The following is a 23,927-nucleotide window of genomic DNA, read 5'->3' on the forward strand; positions in this document are numbered from 1 at the left end:
AGAAGCATGTTCACCTGGAGGTCTTAAAGGCCTATATAGAAAAACAAAACAGTATTTGTACATGATGTGAATTGGTTTGCCTTCTGTAGTCATCAGAGAATTTTCCATGATTTATGAGTTTACTTCATTAATATTTGATATATATGTTCCAAATTGATTTTTTATTAAGCATCTCAGGATAATTTTGAGGGTAGAGGATGTATCCTATTTATTGAAGTATGTAGTACTGCTAGTGCTGGGAAGTGAGGATAAAGTAGGCCACTTTGTTCTAGTCTTTGAAACTAATTGTCTAATATAGAGCTCCTGAATAATTGTATCGTTGAAAATGCTATATATCAATTTCACATACACATATTAAAATGTACAATTATGTTAATAGATTTTCTATTTTTTTAATAGGATCCAAATGAAGATACAGAATGGAATGAAATTTTAAGAGATTTTGGCATTCTTCCTCCAAAAGAAGAGCCAAAAGATGAAATTGAAGAAATGGTTTTACGTTTACAGAAAGAAGCAATGGGTACAGTTATGCATTTAGTGGGCTGGATAGAGATAATGATAGTGAAAGTGTATTTCATAAACTTAGAGGGAGAAAGAACACTAGAAATCCCACCCATTCTTTTAAAATTAGGGTGCTGACACATAAAATTTTTAATTGATCTGTCAAATGTCATAAGCTAGTTAGTAACAGAGCTATAATGTCCTGGTATCTAACCTAATGAGACTTTTCTCTGCCATATTCCTTCACCTTGTGATTATCTTCTATTTTGATCAAGATTTTCATTTGTCAAGATTTTCAAGTACTTGGGAAATCTAAATTTATGGGGTCTAATTGATGTTCACATCTACTTTAAATGTAGGTTGGTAGTTCTGTGAATTTGGAGGGAAATTCACACTTTAAACAAAGCTGAAGCAGTCAGCTGGAAAATAGATTTATATATTGGAGAACCTGCAACATTAAAGATATTCTTTATCTCCATTTATCTATACATTGTATTTTCTAGCCATGTGACTATAAAGTAAAAAATGGTTTTTATATAATTCAGTTATCTATAATTTATTTTGTTTTAGTTAAACCATATGAAAAGATGACTCTTGCACAGTTAAAGGAAGCTGAAGATGAATTTGATGAAGAAGATATGAGAGCTATTGAAATATATAGGTACAGTGATTTATTTGGGCAACTTAGTAGTTTTTGAATGGAAAAGTATAAGAATAAAACAAAAAAATCTGATTTTTCCTATGGAATAGATTTTTTAAAAGAACAAAATGAGTTTTTAAGAACATTTTAGTTTTTTTTTTTTTTAAGATTTTATTCATTTATTTGAGAGAAAGAGAGAGCACGAGCAGGAGGGTCAGAGAAAGAGGGAGAAACAGACTCTTCACTGATGAAGGGAGCCTGATTTGTGGGGGAAGGCTTGATCCAAAGACCCCAGGATCATGACCCGAGCTGAAGGCAGATGCTTAACTGACTGAGCCATGCAGCTGCCCCATGAGCATTATAGTTTTTTGTCGCTTTTTTTTTTTTTTTAAAGTAAGCCTTACACCCAACATGAGGCTTGAACTCACAACCCCAAGATCAAAAGTCACATGTTCTACCAACTGAACTGGTCAGGTGTCCTTTTAAGAACATTTTAAAATCAACTCACTATATATAAGATGGAAATTTTTTTCTTGCATATTTTTGCCTTTGCTTAAGTAAAAAAAACTATCCAGTGATATACAGTGGAACTTCATCAAGTTACATTTAAGTAAAGTGGAAAATATAAGTGGAAAATAAGTGAAAAATAAAAGACCAACAGGAGCCACAGTTTTCCATCTAAGATAATGTCTATCATATAATAAATAATGAAATGCCAGTCATAAATAAATTCTTTCAGAAATTAGAACAGATATATATATTTTTCAACTTATCCTGAATGTCACAGAAAAATACCTCTTATGAATATAGGCACAAAATTTTTAAACAAAATATTAGCAAATTAGATCCAGCAATTAAAAAAGAACAATGCATCCTGATCAAGTGGGATTAGCCCCAAGAATGCTTTGTTTTAGGGGTGCCTGGGTGCCTCAGTTGTTAAGTGTCTGCCTTTGGCACAGGTCATGATCCCAGGATACTGGGATCAAGCACGGCATTGAGATCCCTGCTCAGCAGGGAGTCTGCTTTTCCCTCTCCGAATCCCCCTGCTTGTGTTCTCTTTCTCACTCTTTCTGTCAAATAAATAAATTAAACTAAAAAAAAAAAAAAAAAGAATGGTTTGTTTTAACATGAAAATGAAAAAAAAAAAACAAAAACAAAAAACAACAACCCCAACAACAGTGAATTGGATTAGAAGCAGGAATAGTCTGGTAGCAATGAGTGTACCTAGCTCTTTGCTCTTGTTTTATAAATGCTATTCTTTAATAACAGGAATCTTTGTCCCTTGGAGAACACTGTGTGAGTTGAGTAATTAAAATATGAGTCTGGAGCATCTTGTGGTACCAGAAAGTAAAGAAATGCTAAAGAAAACAAGCATTTTAAAGGTATAGGAGCCAAACTAAAGATCAGAAATGGCCATAGTTAGAACAACTTGAACAATAAAATAAATACTTACAATACTGAATGACAAAATAAATATCCTGAATTCCCTAGTGACATAAATAACTTGATATGTGAAAAAATTCAGAGAAAGTAACACCTCTTTCTCACTGAAAATTCCAGTATGTAAGTGTTAGATGGAATGAGGAAAATAGGAAAATCATCGTCAAGGGCACCTGGGTGGCTTAGTTGGTTGAGTGTCTGCCTTTGGCTCAGGTCATGATCTCAGGATCTGGGATTGAGTCCCACATCAGGCTCCCTGCTCAGTGGGGAGTCTCTCACTCTCTCTCTCTCTTTCTGCCCCTTCCCTCTTCTGCTCGTGTTCTCGCTCTCACTCCCACTCTCAAAATCTTAAAAAAAAAAAAAAAAAAATCACCATCAGAATACCAGAGTAATAATTCCCCATGGGCCAGGCCTGCTGACAGATGCTGAAATAAGTGGGGAAGTTTAAATAGAAGGATACTTTCATAATCTCAGAGTTTCTCCCCTAAAATATTTAGTAATTATAAGGGAGGAAGTAGTAAGTCTACAGTGTAGAGTGTTGGCAGACCCCATTTTATGGAAGTGACCAAGGTTAACATCACCAATAATATATATTGACATCAGGTAACTCCTGATATGACACACTGAGGAGGACACATTACCTATGTAGTGTCCTTGTCAATAATTCATAATCTCTGTCAAATCATAAAAATACATGAGAGAAACCCAAATTTGAGAGACTTTCAAAAAAACAACTGACTAAGCTGATATCAGGAAAGAAGGCAGAGTAGAAAGCTCCAGAAAAACATATGTCCACTTAGTTAACTATTGTACTGCAGAAATGATCTCAAGCTACAGCTTTGGAACTCTGGAGTCTGTTCGAATACTTGCAGCTTCCAAGATAAAGTTTAGCTGGTAAGTTGTAGTTAGTATTGGTTGATTTCAGTCCTCAGTGTGGTATTAGCTACCCATCCCTCATCCCCACCCCCACGGTAGGCAACCCTGTTTGGACAGCAACCTGTGTTTCTGGCACAGCTTGCTGGAGCCAGAGTGGACAATAAAGACTCTGCCCTCAATATCATTTGATGTTCTGATTATGAATTGTTGCTTTGGAATGTGGAGGTATAGGCACAAAGAGTGGTTGCCATGGTATCAAGTTTTACTGGCTCAGGTAGCTTCCAGAGGACTTAAAGGGGCCATATCTGTTCACTTGTTTGTTTGTTTTTTGGGCATTCAAGAACTACTCTATAAATGAGGGAATTTAGAAAGGCTTGGGGAAGATGAAAGCTCAGAAAAGACCAGAGATGACCTTAGTGCTTTTTCATCAGGCTGATCCCTGGCACAGAGACACCATACGATAAGAAATCATAGGAGGCAGGGGTCTGATTTCTAGAGTTACCACATTATAAGAATCCAGTGTTCTTTTCAACAACAACAACAAAAAAATCACAAGACATACAAAGAAATAGAAAATTATGGCCCATTCAAGGAAGAAAATAAATTGATAAAATGTATACCCGAGGAAGCCCAGATGTCAGACTTATTAGACAAAGACGTTAAACCAACTAAGTTAAAGTTACTTAAAGAGCTAAAGGAAGACATGGACAAAGATAGGAAAGGATCATATGAATAAAGTGAGAATAGCAATAAAGAGACAGAAATTATAAAACAGAATGAAAAAATATATTCTGAAAATAAAAAGTACAATAAAAATTGAAGTGAGATATATATAAGGACTTCAAAAGCAGATTTCAACAAGCTGAAGAAAAAATCAGCAAATTTGAAGACAATTGAATTATTGAGTCTGAGGAAGAGAAGGTAAAAGAATGAAGAAAAGTGAACAGAGCCTACTGTTCACTAATTGGCCTTATGATACACTGAGTGAGCCAATTTATAAGTGTGAGAATCTCAGCAGAAGAGAAAGGACTAGAGAGCATATTTGAAGAAATAATGTCTGAAAGCTTCCCAAATTTGAGAAGAGACATAAGTCTGTAAAACTAAGATGCTCAATGAATTTCAGGTAGGATAAACTCAAAGAGACCTACAAACAGATACTTCGTAATCAGCTATGAAAAAATAAAAACAGAAACTTGAAATCAGTGAGAGAGAAGCGACTTGTCACATATGAGAAACCGTTAATAAAACTGTCAGTATCGCTGGGGCTAATAATACATTATATGTTTATAAAAAAAATTTAAAAATTATAAAAATAAAAACAAAAAACTGTCAGTGTCTCACCAGAAATCTTGGGAGGCCAGAAGTCAGCCAGTTGATATATTGTAAGTGCTGCAAAACAACACCACACACAACTGTCAACCGAGAATTCTTCATTTGGCAAAACTATGCTATAAGAATGAAAGAGAAATGAAGAGATTCCTAGATAAAAGCTAAGTGAGTTTGTTACTCTTAGAATTGCCCTAAAAAATTAGCTAAAGGAGTCCTGCAGGCTGAAATTAAAGGGCTCTAGACAGTAACTCAAAGACTTCTGAAGAAGTAAGTAGCATAGGTAAAGGTAACTACACAAGTAAATATAAAAGAATTACTCAACTTTGGTTCTTAACTCTATTTTTACCTGTATGATTTAAAAGGTAAATATATAAAACAGCAGCTATAAGTTGGTGTTAATGGGCAGACAGTATATAACAATGTAGGTTGTAACAATAATAGTATAAAAGGGGAAGGATGAAGTGTATACCAGCAGAGTGTTTGTGTGATACTGAAATTAAGTTGGTATTATTCACAGTAGGTTGTTATATTAATTTTAATCTCTAAGATTTCTCACAAAGAAAAAACAAAGAATAAAGAACAGCAAAGAAGCAAATTAAAATGGCACATTATAAAAATCAACTAAATACAAAAAGAAACAGTGAAGGGAGAATTAAGGGGGAAAGTCACATAAAGAAACACAAAAAAGAGTTAAATGGCAGAAGTTAGTCTGAAAGAGGGATCTTAATGGGTGGGGGCAGCCTAATTCCTTATCTGGTTGTTCTGCTTGTAGCTGTGTCATACAGCTGGCAGTATGTTTTTCAAGATGTATATCTTTTGACATGGGTGCCTCAGCAATCAAGAGCTTAATGTCAGGCACTTATACGAAAATTAAAAAGTGTCACGTCAGGCACTTAACATTGCATAGTTTAAGTGTATTTTAAATTAGTCCGGCTGATCTCCAATTAAGAGCAGAAGTTGGCAAAATGAATACGAAGAAACATAATCCATGTTCTGAAAACCAAAGATATCTTGAGAAAGAACAAAGTTGGAGGACTCAAACTTCCTGACTTTAAAACTTACTACAAAGTGACAGTAATCTAAATAACATAGCAATGACCTAAGGCTAGACATACGGACCAACAGAATAGAATAGGAAACCTAGAAAGAAACCTCCCTATATACAGTCAAATGATTTTCAACAAGGTGCCAAGACCATTTGATCTTTTCAACAAATGGTGCTGAGAAAACTGGATTTCCACATGTAGAAGAACAAAATTAGACTCCTACCACATATCATAAATGAAAAATAAAGTGGATCAAAGACCTAAAAGACCTAAATATAAGAATTACATTTAAAAGATTCTAAATGTAAGAATTAAAACTATAAAATTCTTTTAAGAAAACATGGAAGGGGAGTAGTGTCCATGACAGTGGATTTGGCAATGATTTCTTGGAAATGACACCAAAAGCACAGGCAACAAAAGAAAAAATAGATAAACTGGACTTTATCAAAGTTTAAAACTTCTGTGCAAAGGACACTGTCAAGAGAGTGAAAAGATAACCCACAGAATGGGAGAAAATATTTGCAAATTATATATATGATATGGGATTACTAACCAGAATACATTAAGAATTCCTAGACCTCAACGACAAAAGAAAATAACCCAATTTGAAAACATGCAAAGGACTCGAATAGATATTTCTCCAAAGCAGAAATACAAATGGAAAATAAGTACTTGAAAAGATGATCAACTTAATTAGTCCTTAGGGAAATGCATATCAAAACCATGAGATTCCACTTCATTCTCACTAGGGTGCTTATGATAAAGAATACAATTAGAGTTGGTGAGCATGTGGAGAAACTGGAACCCTCAGAAATTGCTGGTGGGAATATAAAATGGTGCACTGCTTTGAAAAACAGTCTGGAATTTCTTCAAATGTTAAACATAGAATTATCATATGATCCAGAAATTACTCTGAGGTAGATATATATACAAAACATGTACATGTACATGAATGTTCACAGCAGCATTATTTGTAATAGTCAAAAAAAAATACAAAGAATGTGAATGTCCATCAACTAACTGGGTAGTAGATAAAGTGTGGTATACCTGTACAATGGAACTTTATTTAGCCGGGCAAAGGATTGTGATACTGACACATGCTACAGGATTGAACCTTGAGAATACTATGCTAAGTGAAAGTAACCAGTGACAGAAGGCCACATTTTTATATGATTCCATTTATGCAAAATGTCCCAGGATTGGAAAATCTATAGAGACAGAAAGTAGATTATCAATTACTAAGGCCTATGATGGGGGAATAGGGAATAACTACAGATTAGATTTTGGGGGGTTAGTAAAAATATTCTAGAATCAGACAGTGGTGATGGATGCACAACTTTCTGAATATTTTAAAAATCACTGAATTGGGGGTGCCTGGGTGGCGCAGTCTGTGTCTGACTCTTGACTTCGGCTCAGATCATAGTCTTAGGGTCGTGAGTTGGAGCCCCACCTCGGGGTCTGCTCTGTGTTCAGCAGGGAATCTGCTTCTCCATCACCCTCTCCCTCTGCCCCTTCCTCTGCTCCCATTTTCTCTCTCTCTTTCTCTCTTTAAAATCAATCAGTCAAAAATTTTTAAAAAGTCACTGACCTAAACTCTAAATAGTTGTATTTTATTGCTAGGAAAAAGGATGGATGGAAAGGAATCTGTAGATTAAATGAGACTTAAGAGATATAACAACCATTTTTATAAATCTAATTTGGATCCACATTTGAATAAATGAACTTTTAAAAATGATACAGTGGGGCGCCTGGGTGGCTCAGTGGGTTAAGCCGCTGCCTTCGGCTCAGGTCATGATCTCAGGGTCCTGGAATCGAGTCCCGCATCGGGCTCTCTGCTCAGCCAAGAGCCTGCTTCTCTCTCTCTCTCTCTCTCTCTGTCTGCCTCTCTGCCTACTTGTGATCTCTGTCAAATAAATAAATAAAATATTTTAAAAAAAATGGATACAGTACTCAGTACCACTGAACACTTGAAAATGGTTAAATGGTAAATTTTATGGCTATTTTATGTATTTTAGAATAGGATTATTTGAATAATATCTGAATATATTAAGGAATTAATTGTTTTAGGTGTGATTGTGCCATGTGAATTAAATTTTTTAAAGTATCCTCATCTTTTGGAGATATGTAATGAAATATTTTCAGATGAAATTACATGATGTCTTACATTTGTTTTAGAATAGTTCTTGAGATGGGAAGTTAATGGGGGTGGAGACGTAAGAAGATAGGCCATGCATACATCTGGGGTCTCTTTACCTTTGGTATGTTAGTAGTGTCCATATTATAAAGTTTAAAAGTGCTCATTCCTGAGACCAGTATCAAGAGGTAATATTCAGTAAATTTGGGTTGGATCTCAGGAATATGCCCATCTGTGGAAACTGCTGTGCCTAAGTGATTATCATATAGGATGTCCACATGTCTTAACTTGAAAGGCATTGCTTTAGACCAGTCTCACTTGTAAAACATAGGTGCTAAAACCTTAAATACCATATTGGCAAATAAATCAGTATATTAAAATAATCACCTAGAGTGAATAATTAGTTTGTTCAAGGAATGCAAAGATTGTTCAAGGATGGCAATTGTACTGATGTAATCATTTGTGTCAGCAGAATTTATTGAGATGATTAATGCTGTTGTAACAGACAACTACAGGATCTCAATGGTTTTAGGCAGGACAGTTCCTCACCCACAGGTGGTGTGTGTCCTGCAGTTCTCCTGAGCAGCTCTCCTTTGGGTGATGACTAGGGATCTGGGCTGTTTTCATTAGGTTCTCTTCATCATGTCAGAATCCTTTCCCTCCAGGCTTGGGGACTAGGGAGATAATGTGAGTGACAGCATAGGACATTTCAGGGATGAGTCACAGAAATGCACATATCACTTTCACTCCTGTTGGCCATAATCCAAGCTCCTAGGCCTAATCTAATTGCAAGGGAAGCTGGCCAATGTAGTCTTCCCATCAGCGCTGGAAGAAGAAGCTATACCAGTGACCACCCAGCCAATCTCTGCCCTAGAGATTAAAGAGAAATACTCTGTGTGGAAGTTCTCCCACTGCCATATTCCATATCAAAAGTCCAACTCTAATTGCCACCAACTTATGGTATTACTTTCATATCTCTGTTGTCACTTCAAAGGAAAAAGGAACATGAACCTTTCAAAAGTTATTAACAAGGGAAAATTCTGTAGTCATCCTGATAGTGGTGATTTAAAGTAAATTCCTTATTATAGCCAAAACAACAGAAAAATTTTAGGTCTTTTATTTTTTTAAGATTTTATTATTCATTTATTTATTTGACAGAGAGAGAGAGAGAGAGAGAACGAGCAAGCGAGCAAGCAGGGGAGGAGGAGGAGAAGCAGGCTCCTTGCTGAGCAGGGAGCCTGATGTGGGGCTCTATCTCAGGTCCCTGAGATCATGACCTGAGCCAAAAGCAAACGTTTAACCAACTGAGCCACCCAGGTGCCCCTTAAGAATTTTTTTAAAGCAGTTTTATATGCACAGCAAAACTGAGTGGAAGATACAGAGATTTCCAATATACCTCCTGCCCCAATACATGCATAGTCTCCCCCATTATCAACATCTCCCACTAGAGAGATAGGTGTACTATAAGTGATGATCCCACACTGATACATCATAATCACCCAAAGTCCAAAGTGTACATTACAGTTCATCCTTAGTGTAGTGTTTTCTATGAGCTTGGACAAATGCAGGACATGTACCCATCATTATGGTATCATACAAAGTATTTTCACTGCCTGAAAAATTTTTATGTCTGCCCATTTGCCAGCCTCCCCACCTCCTGCCAATCCCTGGCAACCACTGATCTCTTTACTGTCTCTGTAGTCTTGCCTTTTCCAGATCGTCCTATAGCTGGGGTCATACAGCATGTAGCCTTCTCAGATTGCTTCTTTCACTTAGTAATATGCATTTAAGGTTCTTCTGTGTCTTTTCATGGCTTGATAGCGCATTTCTTTTTAGTACTGACTAATACTACATTATCTGGGTGTACCACAGTGTATCCATTCACTTGCTGAAGGACATCTTGATTGCTTCCAAATTTTGGCAATGATAAACGTTAGAGCTACTATAAACACCTGCGTGCATATTTTTGTGTAGACATAGTTTTCACTCCTTTGCGTAAATACCAAGGAGCGTGATAGCTGGATGATATGGTATGAGTATGTTTAATTATATAAGAAACCTCCAACTGTCTTCCAAAAGGTATACATTTTATATTCCCACTGCAATGAATGAGAGTTCCTGTTATCCCACATCCTCCCAATTTTTCGGTGTCAGAGTTCTGGATTTTGGCCCTTTTAATAGATACATAGCTGTCTCTAACTATTTCAGTTTACGTTTCCCTGATGACACAGATGTAGAGCATCTTTTCATACCATTATTTATCATCAACATATTCTTTGGTGAGTTCTCTGTTAAGGTCTTTGGCCCATTTTCAAAGCACATTGTTTGCTTTCTTAGTGTTGAGGTTTTAGAGTTCTTTGTATATTTTGGATAATAGTTCTTCATCAAATGTGTCTTCTGCAAATATTTTCTTCCAGTCTTTGCGAAGGAGCTAGGTCCCTATAGACAGCGGTTGCTGCCGTGGCTTTCTGATCCCCAGTGTAGGCTGACAGTAGGACACATTGAAACAGTAGTTCCAGATTCCCCAGTTTCTGGATTGCAAGCAGAGCAAGCTATTCCCCTGGCAGACCAGTTTTTAGTGTTGTTTTGGGAGCCATTCCTGGTAGCTCAGCCTAGAATCTTCATTTTTACACCTAGTGGGTAAAGCGCTTAACCCCCCCAGATTAAGCCTGTTTAAAATGGCTGGAGGGCTTTCTGGTTTTGTGACTGAATCCTAACTGATAATGATTGCTAGGTGAAAAATGCTGGCCATGGAACACTACGTCCCTTTCTGATGACAAAAACAACCTGGGTGTTTGTGAATATCCCTGCCCAATCCACTGAAATAACAGAGAAAAATGAGGAGAAGGTGCGGGAGTAGAGGAGGAAGAGAAGTAGTTGACAGTCACACTATTAAGTAGGGTGTGGTCCCATCACTGGAAAGAAAGCTTTTTGAAATTTTTGGTAGATCTAGCCAGTGAGATCAAATTGGAGGAATTAATGGTAGTGATGCTAAATACTCATAGTGAACAAAATAGGGCTCCCAAGAGATTTTTGGAGTAACCGTAAATTCTGAATATCTGGGTCAATAGAGAGAAAACTGAAGGACCTCAGTTTGAAAGTTGTGAAAAGGCCCTAGGTTTGTATTCCTATTCTTGGCATTCTCCTCTAGGCTTCATTTTGCTTGGCTTACTCATTATGTAAAGTGAGTGGTTTTACCTGACCTGTTTCTAATACGTGAAATAAGAACAGAGTGTTCTAAAATATACCCGGGATTTTGTATTTATTCAGGTATGGTCATGCCAATGGAACAGGAGATAATTGCCATTGCAAGGATAGGTTATTACTCAGTTCTCAAGAGCAGCGGGCATGCCCTGCAACTCAGGGCCATAGAAGGAAGCACCAGAGTTGGCTAAGAGGCAGGAGTGAGGTGTTAGTATGAACACAGCACTTCGCTGTGATTTCCGTGGAAAAGGCAAGCCACACAGGCTGAGCAGATTTAGGATTGGCTAGTCTGTATAATTTTGTCAGGCTCTGGGCTGTAGGAGCTGTCCCCAGTTGTCTGACTCTTGGCGCAGGCATGCTTAGGGAATAGGAATAGTGACTCAGGCCAATAAAGGAGGTGGTTGAGGGATTGAGCTCTGGATTGGTTGGTTTGCTTTTAAGCAATGTGTTCTGCAGTGGTTACTTGCTATCTTTAGAAATTACCTAGTCCTGGGAGAGGCAGTCCCTCCAGGATCAGCAAGGTCCCAGATGCCAGAGCATCAGTACAGAAAATAAGAAAACGGGGGGCCTGGCTGGCTCAGTCAGTAGAGCACATGATTCTTGCTCCTGGAGTTGTGAGTTTGAGCTCCATGTTGGGCATAGAGGTTACTTAAAATTTTTTTTTAATTATGCAGAAAATAAGAAAATATAGTTGATACGCAGAGAAAGAATGGAGCATGTACTCCCAGATAACTTAGAGATATAGAATCAGTAACTTTTCAGAAACTTGCGGATGTGTCAGAAACCATTTGAATGTGCTTCATAAATCCAAGCATTCAACAACTAAATCAAAACATGCAATTTTTTAAAAAGGTTTTATTTATTTATTTGACAGAGAAAGAGAGCACAAGTAGGCGAAGCGGCAGGCAGAGGGAGAGGGAGAAGCAGGCTCACCACCGAGCAGGGAGACCCGTGTGGGGCTCGATCCCAGGACTCTGGGATCATGACCTGAGTGGAAGGCAGATGCTTAGCCCACTGAGCCAACCAGGTGCCCAAAACATGCAAATATTGACAGTTGTTTAACAACATTTCCAAGTTCTCTATGGATGACAAATTTCTCTAGGTAACATGTACCGAATGCTCTCTGTGTGCTCGGCACCATTGTAAGACATCTACATGGAATATCTCATTTAATCCCCAACAATCTTATGCAAGTACGTATTAATATTATTACCATTCGCAGTTGGGGAACTGAAGTTTAGAGAGATTAAATAACTTGAGTTCATGCTACTCCCAAGTGGGAGTTGGTATTTAAACTCAGTTTAGTCTCACCTTAGAGTAATCACTCTTCTCTGTTATTTCTCTTCCTGCAATAAAAATATAACAAGTAATTATACATATTTGCAAAGCTTTTGGACTGAAGGTCAGTTTAGCATGATAGTTAAGAGCATGTAAACAGGGTAATAATAGTACTAACTTGATAAATTAGTTAATGTAATGCGCTTAAAACAGTGCTTGGCAACATAGTAAGCACTCAATAAATGTCAGCTATTATTAATGTATATTCCTTACTAAGTGTTTAACCTGTGTATGAGAATTTGTTGGCTCAATGTTTAAATAAACTCTCTATAGCTATGATTAAGACCTAGTCTTAAATAAAAATAAATTTAAAAGTCAATAGCTAACTCTTTATTCTTTGCAATACCTGTAACACAAATGCCCATATGAAAAGAGAAATTGGGGGGTGCCTGGGTGGCTGTCGGTTAAGTGTCTGCCTTCAGCTCATGTCATGATCCCGGGGTTCTGGGATGAGCTCTTGTCTGGCTTCCTGCTCAGCGGGGAGCCTGCTTCTCCATCTCCTTCTGCCTCTCCCTGCAGCTTGTGCGCTCTCTCTCTCTCAAATAAATAAATATCTTAAAAAAGGGAAAAAAAAAAAGAAAAAAATTGGTATTATAATACCATTAATAGTTATTCTACCATTCTTTAAAAGTGTTTGATAGGTACTAGCATCACATTCATTGCCCTAAATTGTTACTATATCTAGGGATGGCCTGAAGACTATAATAATTTTCTTTTTCCATTTCATTTTTTTAATCAGAGAAAAGCGGTTACAGGAATGGAAAGCTCTTAGGAAAAAACAAAAATTTGGGGAATTAAGAGAAATTTCTGGAAATCAGTACGTGAATGAAGTCACAAATGCAGAAAAAGATGTATCAGTTATAATTCATTTATACAGATCAAGGTAATTACCATAACATTTTTGCAAAATATTAATATACTAGTAATATTTTAAGATATTTATGTCTGGTTTTGAGATTTTATAAAGCATATAACAAAACCTATTCAAGAAAAGAAAGCATATATAACATTAAAAAACAGAATCTAACCAAGTAAATTTGAAGATCTAATTGGTTTTATTAAGTGATTAATGAATCAGGCAGCATCCTATCCAGCAGGTGGAGGGGAATTGCAAGGAGTTGTACAAAATGGAAGGTTTTTATAGCAAGGAGGGTGGGACAGGAAGTTATTAGTAAAAGAAAAGAAAGGATTATTTCAGGCAAAGTGACTTTCTCTTAGGGGGAACAGGAGGGGTTTTTAATTAGATGGATCACCTCATCTTCCTTTGGGGAATGGAGAGCTCTGTAACAGATTACCTCATTTGGTACTAACCAGAAAATTCCAGATATCACTCCTGGAGAGGTTGAAACTGTAATTAAGTCTTTGCTGTCCTGGGGGCAAGTGATTCCACCTTGGGCCTGTGGCTTTCTTTTTAACATAAACATACATGTATGTAGAGAGTAATGGGCTTCAGGAATTTAGGTATTTTATTATGTTTTCATGTCTAATTTAAAGAACTTGTCACACTTTTTAGGAGAATAGCATTCTTTCAGGGCACCTGACTGGCTCAGTCAGAAGAGCATTCAGCACTTGATCTCAGGGTTGTGAGTTTGAGCCTCATGTTGGGTGTAGAGATTACTTAAATAAATCCACTTTAAAAAAAAAAAAAGAAGAAAAATAACACTTTTAGGCAGTTATTTTTTTTAATTTATTATGGAAAATTTCAAACATACAGAAAAGTAGAAAGAATGATAAAATGAACACTCTAAAGGCCAGCTGGGTAGATTCAAAAATGAACATTTTCCCACTTTTGTATGTTTTTATTTATATGTAGGTGTGTGCATGTGTATTTTTTGCAGAATCAGTTCAAAGTAAATTATATACAGCATAAACCTTTCTTCCTGAGTACTTCAGCATGCATCTTCAAAATATAAGGACATTTTTCTATATAACCATAATGCTGTTTTCTCATCTAACAAAATTACTAATAATTCCAAAATTAATAATAATTGACGAAGGATCCAGTCAAGGGTCATGCAGTGCATTTGGATATATCATGTCTTTTAAGTCTCTTTTAATGGAACAATTCCTTTGTACTCCCCTATGCTCCTAAATCAATTAATTTATAGTGCCTACTTGTACTAAGTGTAACCCAAATGTCCCCTGACCTACCAGCCTAGTATACAGTAACTGGGTAGAGTGGACTTTCTCCAACTCTGTGCCACAGAGACACTGCTAGCTCCTAGAGTTTCACAGATCTCTCCAGCATTAGGTCCCCGCTACTCTGCCTGGGCTCCAAGCCAGTCCAGGAACAGAGGCCACATGAGTTTCCCCCATTGTCTTCATCTCATTCTTTGAATAAAAAATTTCTTCTCTTTTCAGGTCCTCACAGAAACTCTGCACAGAGCAATTTATGCAAATTAGAGCCCCGCTGTTTACCAGCTTACCAGTTTCTCGCACAAATTTTGAGAGGAGGCCATGTCCCATTAAAGAAGACATTACTGTCATTGTAACTAAAATGCTTAGTAATTAATTTTTGAGTAGCTGAAAGCCTTAAAAAGAATCATTTCCCACTTTTCCCGTACCACTTAGCTGGTTAAACCAATTCGTAAATGATGCTGATTTTGGTTCCTCACCAGGAAGTATGAGGCACACTGACATTTACAATAGTGGGATCTCTGTGTGAGAAATGTTACATACTGAAGTGGTTCACTGAGTATCTTTTCTGGGACCCAGTATGATTAGCAGAATGGATGCTGGTTTTGAATGCCCATACCACAGCATAAAATTACTTACTTTGATGGTTATTTCTAGATAAATGATTAGATTGGACAAATAATTTTCAAAAATTCATGAAAGAGATCAAATGTGTTACAGTTTCAGCTAGGCTGTTTCAAACTCTCATTTCCTCTGATGGACTCAAAGAATAAGCATCTTTTAAATAATTTAAGTATTTGTGACCCTGGAAGATTTTTTGAGGTTCAGTCAGTCTAAGATAGTTACATAAAATATTCATTTCTCTTGACATTAAGATAATGCATTAATACGTTGGTATAAAACACACATTTTAAGAAAATTAATCTATAATCAAATTAATAAAACAAAATAATTACTTGTGTGACAAATAGTCCTTAGAAAACTCCATTTTTTTTTTTTTTTAAGATTTATTTATTTATCTGACAGAGACACAGGGAGAGAGGAACACAAATGGGGGAGTGGGAGAGGGAGAAGCAGGCCTCCCACTGAGCAGGCAGCCCGATGTGGGGCTCCATTCCAGGACCCTGGGTTCATGACCTGAGCCAAAGGCAGATGCCCAATGACTGAGCCACCCAGGCGCCCCAAATGTCTAGTTTTTAATAATGGATTGACTCGTAACTTTCCATATTGTAAAGTAGAGTATAACTGCTAAATATATTTGCATTTCTAGCTGCCTTCTTTTTTTTTTTTTTTAGGATTTTATTTATTTATTTGACAGATAGAGATCACAAGTAGGCAGAGAGGCAGGCAGAGAGAGGAGGAAACAGGCTCCCCGCCAAGCAGAGAGCCCCAGCAGGGCTCCATCCCAGGACCCTGGGATCACAACCCCAGCCGAAGGCAGAGGCTTTAACCCACTGAGCCACCCAGGTGCCCCTTCTAGCTGCCTTCTATAAATTTTACAGGAACAGAGTTGTTGTTTGTTTGTTTGTTTTTTAAGATTTTATTTATCTGAAAGAGAGAGTGTGTGAGAGAGCACAAGCAGGGGAGCTGCAGAGGGAGAGGGAGAAGCAGGGAGCCTGAGGCAGGGTTCCAACACAGGACGCAGGATCATGACAGCCCAACGCAGAGGCTTAATGGACTGAACCACTCAGGTACCCCAAGAGTTTGTTTTTTTAAGTAGTTTCCTATGTTCTGTAATTTTAATGTCTTTTTGCCATTTTGCATGGTGTCCCCTAGGGGGATCTAATCTCCCTGGGCCAGCTTAGTGGCTGAGCTTCAGGTCAGCCTTGACTGTTATTTTATTCAGTCTTACACCTCTGTCCAAATTCCACTTTTGGGTTTCTACGTCATTCCTAAGCCAAATGCATATTTTAAGCCTTGAATACCATAACTAGGCCCTAATCTCACGTTCTCATGCAGAAGTCTCCCTTATATTTTACAGTTCTTCTGGGGTTAAATTCTGGCCCCTGAATTCTGGAGAGACCACAGAGAACCATGAAAGCTACACTGAGGAACCCAGACTTTATACTGAAGGCAGTGAGGAGCCATTGAGGGATTTTAAGCTTGAGGGCAGAGCAGTTGTTGCATGGTGAGAATTTCATGCTAAGCTCCCTTCGTCAGCAGGGTCAAGGATGAATTTGGGATACCAAGACTGGAAACAGACCACTTAGGACAATCTAATGAAGCTCAGATAAGAAAGGAAAGGAGGGGGCATCTGGGTGGCTCAGTGGGTTAAAGCCTCTGCCTTCAGCTCAGGTCATGATCCCAGGGTCCTGGGATGGAGCCCCGAATCGGGCTCTCTGCTCATCGGGGAGCCTGCTTCCTCCTCTTCTCTCTGCCGGCCTCTCTGCCTACTTGTGATCTCTGTCTGTCAAATAAATAAAATCTTTAAAAAAAAAAAAAAAGGAAAGGAGAAAGGTAATGGTGAAAAAGAGGAGAGGTTAGGTATGAGATTAGGAAGTAGAAGCAACATGATTTGATTACTGATTAGATATTGTAGAGAATAGAGATTTTTGGCCTTAGTGACAACCTAAGAAAATACAGGAGAAATGTATAATATATACGGATATATATTTTTTTCTTTGAGGGAGGAGGGGAGATGATGTTCATCAATGTTGATATCAGAATGGTAAGATTGCACAGTGAATGTGTCTAGTGTGAGAAGAGGATCCAGGACACAATCACAAAGAACATCTACATTTGAGTCATAGAAGGAGGAAGTCAAAGAAATAAAAAGAAAATTAATAGACAGTGTTATCACAGTAGCTCTTCCTGCCCACAGGTCCTGTCCCTGTGCTTTAATAAAACCGCCTTTTTTTTGCACTGGGGAAAAAAAAAAGGTGTTATCACAAAAGCCAAAAAAAGGGAAAACCTTACAAGAAAGGAAGGGAATGGAGCATAGAGATTATTATTTTCCTTTTTATTTGGGCTATGAACAGGAGAGTAGTTATTTGAAGGAGACAGAGTTGTAAGAACTTTAAAAAAATTTAGTAACTTATATTTATAGAAAGTGGAGAAGATTGAAAGAAGCAGTTAAAGAGAAAGCAAAATAACAGAGAACGTTCCCATGCGAAATGAGTATGAGATAAAGAATTGGCTCCGAAACCGTTTGATGAGGCTGTGAGTGAGTAAGAGAGAAAAGGAATTAATTGAAGAATGGGTATTTTTGGAGTCTCGTGATAGCAGAAAGAATTGCAGGTTCTGGTCACACTTCCAATCAAGTTTTTTAAGTTTAGTTGTTAGTAATCTCTATACCCAACATGGGGCTCATACTTTTGACTCCAAGATCAAGGGTCATATGCTCTTCCAACTGAGCCAGTCAGGTGCCCCTTAAATAGCTGATGGGGAATAGTTCTGGATAATGGGGAACAGGGTGCTGCATAGAGTGGGATGTCAAAGAAAAGTGGGTGAAGTATGTTAGAGTCAAGAAATTCAAGGAATTTTGAGATGAGACACTTTGGATGCCATAAACTCATGTGGGAATAAGCCCAAGGTGGTGGAAAGTGTTGGAATCCCTTGTTTCATCTCAGAACTGCCAAAGATTCCCTAGAAGTGCCCTGTCTTGTTTTATTTTTCCTGGGTCCTATAAACTGGGAACTAACTTCATGAAACTGATGCTAGGTCAGATGTAGTTAGCCTTAGTTAGGCATCAAATTCCTATGGTAGCATGCTTCACTCCCAGGCTATAATTGTGTTTACAGTAAATATGGGAGGACTCTGTAGTTTATCATTACTAAAGGTAACAATGGAGGATGAGAGTTGATATGCTGTTATATTAAAAGAATATCCAAAGAGGTATACCTGAGTGGCTCAAGATGGTTAAGCTTCCGACTCTTGGTTTCCACCCAGGTCTTGATCTTATGGGTCAAGGGATGGGGCTCTGCACTCAGCAGGGAGTCTGCTTGAAGATTCTCTCCCTCTGCCCCTCCCCCCACCCGCACACACTCTCTCTTTGTCAAACAAATAAATTAAAAAAAAAAAAAAAAATATCCAAAAGTACATTTTTTTTTTTTTAAGATTTTTTTTTTTTAATTTGACACAAAGGTACATTTTTGTCATGGAGATGTTTCACTTACTCTGTTAGACTGAGATAAGTAGTCTGTTTTTAAAGATATTGTGTACTATTTCTCTTTTTAGCATCCCAATGTGTTTGTTGGTTAACCAGCATCTTAGTCTCCTGGCAAGAAAGTTTCCAGAAACTAAATTTGTTAAAGCCATCGTGAATAGCTGTATTCAACACTACCATGACAATTGTTTACCAACAATTTTTGTTTATAAAAACGGTCAGATAGAAGGCAAATTCATTGGAATTATAGGATGTGGAGGGATAAATCTCAAGCTAGAAGGTAATGATATTATTTTTAAAATGTTTATTTAAAAAAACAGGTGAAAACTTCCATAAATTAACAAGTACCATGAAAGTTTATTTCCATAAAATATAAGGTGTTTTTCCTTCCCTTCTAATCTCTTCTTGTATGCCTCCTGATTAATTTTCCTATAATAATACTCTTACTACAACAACTACTTGCTTAAATCCTTAATAGTTCTTTCTGTGAAATAAGTTAAAAAATACAGAATCTTTGCTTGAAAATTTTAGCCTACCTACCCAACTATATTACTCAATGTTTTCTAGTTTCTGCTCCAGCCAAGCTGTTCTTCAACCACTACTGGAGAAACTCCTTATTCATTTGTGCCTTTATTCCTTGTCTCATATGTTCCCTATACCCCAAACACCCTACCATTCTTTGTTCTCTCTCCCATACCCTATTCCTTTGTGGTTCTCCTAGGTTTCCATTTCTCTCATTATGTGATTTTGGATGGACTCATAATCTTGTCTTCTTCTTCTCTACTAAATATCTATAGCATATTTTCTCTGTACAATTTATCTTTCACTTATCCACATACTATCTGATTTTGTCAGTTAATCAAGTCCCTTTCTTTTCATAGCACAGTACTTTATACCTTTAACGTCTTTAATAATTTTTACGTGCTAAGCTACTTCTAAGGCCATATCCTTGATCTAGTCATTTCTCGGAATTGCTTTAATCTATATTATTAAAATCTTTTTCTCATACCATCATGTGAAAGCCATTTAACTTCACCCTTTTAATTAAAAAATTAATGCATGAGTACAAACAATAATATAGCAAACATTCATGTAATTGATTACTGCCCCAAAATAACAAATGTGAACATTTATTCATTTGCGTGAGCTATTTGTTTGTTGTTCAAATAAACACTACAGATATAGTTGAAGTTACTTATATTGTCATTCCTAGTCCCATTCCCCTTCCTGTTTCCCTACAGGTAATCACTAAGATGAATAGTGTATTATTGGTCCATGTTTTGGGGTTTGTGTGTGTGTTTATATATTTAAACAATTTTTTAAATTGTTGTAAAATACACATAACATGAAATTTATCATCTTAACCATTTTTATAAAAATGTTTAATACAGAATTATTAACTATAGTTACCATGCTGTGCTGTGCATTACATACCCAGGACTTATTTAACAATTTTTAAGGATATAGTTCAGTGTTATTAAGTACATTCACACTGTTGTGCAAGTATCACCACTATTCATCTCTAGAACTCTTTTCATTTTACATAACTGCAACTCTATACCCATGGAACAATAGCTCCCCATTCCCTTCTCCTCCAGTCTTGGCAACCACCACTCTACCTACTGACTCCATGAATTTGACTATACTCAATACCTCATATAAGTGAATCATACAGTATTTGTCTTTTTGTAACGGCTTATTTCACTTAGCATAATGTCCTTAAGGTTCATTCATTTTATAGCATCTGTCAGAGTTTCCTTCCTTTTTAAGGCTGAATAATATTCCAGTTTATGTTTAGACCATATTTTGTTTATCCATTCATCTGTCCATGGACACTTGGGTTATTTCTACCTTTTGGCTTTTGTCAATCATGCTGCTATAAACAGAGACGTACAACTACTCTGTTCTAGTCCAAGTCTTTTGGGTATATATTCAGAAGTAGAATTGTTGGGATCATACAGTAATTCTATTTTAAGTTTTTGAAAAACAGCATACAGTTTTGTATAATGGCTTCCCCGTTTTACACTCCCACCTACCATGCACAGGAGTGCCAATTTCTCTACATCCTCACCAACATTTGTTTTCTCTGTATGTATGTGTTATGTATAGTAACAGTCCTAATGTATGTGAGGTGTTTTCCCCACTGATTTTTAATGTTTGCTAATGTCACTTTTCCTGGTTCCAAAAATGCTTCAATTTATTTCTGAAGTCTATACTATTTGTCTATCCTCAAATCAATCAACAGCACTGTGTTTAGTACTACAGCTTTATAACAATCTAGTTATCTCTAGTAGCACAAGTCTTTCTCAAAATTTCATATAAATGTTGGAATTAGTCAACTTACATGAAAAATCTAAATGTTGGAATTAGTCAACTTACATGAAAAATCCTGTTATTAGAATCATATTTATAGATGATTTGTTGAAGATTTGATATCCAATAACAATGGATGTTCCAATCCATGAATGAGATATATCTCATCATTTATTTTTTATGTCTTTTGTAATTTTCCTCATAGATGTATATATTACATTTTGTAACATATTTTGTAATTTTCCTCAGAAGTGTGTTTGTAATTTGCCTCATAAATGTTCTGTTCATCCATATAGTACTTAAGAAAAAATTTGACATAATGATGAATTTATAGGGATTGGGGTTTTTGGTTAGCAGCTCAATTCTTTCGGTTTCTCTCTCAGATATATTTTGGTAATTTATATTTTTGTTAAAATTTTCCCATTGAAGTTTTCACATGTCTTGGCATAAATTTCTCATAGTCTTATAGCCATATTAGAATCTTTACTTTGGTTATGTCCCATGTAAATTCCTTATATGAACTGGTTTCTTTCCTTTTGTGATAATTTTTGTTGAGGTATATCTGTTAGTTTTTTCAGCGCATGAGCTTTTGATTTTGTTGGTCATCTATACTGATTTAGTTTTTCTACTTTTGCTAGGCCTTTTCTTCATTATATTCCTCTTTCAGCTTTTCTTATTTTATTTTATTTTTCTTATTTTCTTTATTTTTTTCTAGTTTCTTGATTTGAACTTTTTTTAAAATTTTTTTAATTTTATTTTTTATATTGATTTGAACTTTTAAGCCACTTATTTTCAGTCAATTTACAATAAACATTTTAGCTACAATTTCTCCCTTTAACTTTGCTGTATCCAACATGTGTTTTGATATTGTAGTACTTTCATTGTCAGTCAATTCTAAAGATATCCTCATTTACACATTGATTTTATTAGTATCAGTTACTTTGTCGCATAAATGAGTTATTTTCATTTTCCAAGATTTTTACTGGATTTAATGATGGGTTATTTATTGCAGAACTTGAATGGAAACTAGCAGAAGTTGGAGCAATACAGACTGATTTAGAAGAAAACCCCAAAAAAGACATTGTAGATGTGATGGTATCTTCAATTAGAAACACTTCTATTTATGATGACACTAACAGTTCAAACAGTGATAATGATGACACCAAATAGAAATATTTAATAAATAGCTTCAAAGTATTTATATACTGTTTTGTCACTGCCTTAACAATCAGAGATCAGAACATTTATGGATTTATTTTCATTTTTATATTAGAATTATAGCTTATATATCATTTCAAAAACTTTCAGGTATTTCAGAATATTTATTGCCTCCAACAAAACCAGAATTTGTACTAAACCCTTAATATTTTTCTGTGGTTTATCATCTTTTGGACCCATTTTGGATAAAGGCACAGATAATACAGGTCCTCCGTGTCGCTTACTCCCAAAGAGGCCTATGAATGAACATAATGAAAGATGACCATGAAATTTCATTTCATTTCATTTACATCAATAGATTTTATTTTTATTTTCTTATTTTTATTATTATTTTTTAAGTAAGCTCCATGCCCCATGTGGGGTTTGAACCCATGACCCTGAGATTGTAACATGCTTCAGTGACTGAGCAAGCTAGGTGCCACTATATCAACAGATTTTAAACTCTATTATTTAGGGGACTTGACTGAAAATACTTAAATTTATGACCATTTTTTACCTCGAAATCTCTTACCTGTTAAAAAAAATTAACCACTCAATAGAAAAACACAATTTAAGGATTCTGAAAAGTACATAAGAAACACCTGGACACATTATTATTGTTTTCGATAATTCTGTTATGAAGTTAGAAAATTACTAAGTACTCTCACTGATGGATTATAGAATCACAAGTACATGACATGTAAAGTTTCTAAATCAGGAGAAGTGAGAAAAATATATTGTGAGGCTTTCCTATGTTTTAATAGTAATCACAGAGGAATTCATCATGAAAAAGTATACAAAATTAGGACACTGCGAAAGACCTGGAGGATGTTTTATCTTGGCTTAGTAATGAACACCACTTTTAGAGAAAAGGCTGGTAAATCCAGCATGTAATAGTTCAATAACATTTTATTCTATTTTGTTTGTATTGATGACCCATCATTCTGATTGTGGATGTTCACTGATGTTTGTGAGAGAATCTAGACTAAGTTACAAAAATAAATTGGCTGAATTGAGACAGTTCAACATGGATTCAAGAAAAGACTGCTGCTCTTGGGGGTGGGAGGAAGTAGGAATCACAGAGGCGCCAGACCATGAGGAAGTGGGAGGAAAGTTAAATAAAGATTTGAATACAGTAACCAGGTAAGGTAAAACCAAATGATCTAACTTTGCAAAAGATTAGGAAGATCGCTTTCTTCTGAGACAGCTAAGAAGGGCTTTTGAAACCGTACATATTGGGATGAAGGGAGGGAAAGTTGAGGGTTGCACAAGATGGTCTTTTTTTTTTTTTTTTTTTTAGATTTTTTTTTTTTTCTTATTTGACACAGAGAGAGACAGTGAAAGAGGGAACACAAGCAGGGGGAGTGGAAGAGGGAGAAGCAGGCTCCCTACTGAGCAGGGAGCCCGATGTGGGACTTGATCCCAGGACGCTGGAACCACGACCTGAGCCAAAGGCAGACGCCCATTGACTGAGCCACCCAGGTGCCCCAAGATGGTCTTTTTTTTATAGTATTATGCACACATGTAAGAGAAATAATAACCTATACAGGTCCAACTCCTAAAATTCTCTTTAACAAATGGGTGGATATCTTTCTAAATAGGATAAAAGTTGTGGAAATGAAAAGCCACATTATAAGGTTAAAATGTAACTTTAATACCATGTAATGC

The 23,927-nt window shown here is 36.4% G+C and overlaps 1 protein-coding gene across 1 annotated transcript; it reads left to right on the forward strand.

The window, feature by feature from the left end:
• Window positions 1-405: 405 nt before the first annotated feature.
• On the forward strand, window positions 406-22,263 carry LOC111149327 (phosducin like 2; the record flags this gene model as incomplete). The annotated part of the gene is made up of 5 exons (XM_022506321.1): window positions 406-520; window positions 1,072-1,162; window positions 13,248-13,391; window positions 18,821-19,029; window positions 22,075-22,263. Coding segments are annotated over 5 exons (717 nt in total), but the record flags the coding sequence as incomplete, so codon positions are not given.
• Between the last annotated feature and the right edge of the window lie 1,664 nt (window positions 22,264-23,927).

This window comes from Enhydra lutris, unplaced genomic scaffold (assembly GCF_002288905.1).
Source record: "Enhydra lutris kenyoni isolate GAN:26980312 unplaced genomic scaffold, ASM228890v2 scaffoldscaffold21, whole genome shotgun sequence".
NCBI lineage: Eukaryota > Metazoa > Chordata > Mammalia > Carnivora > Mustelidae > Enhydra > Enhydra lutris.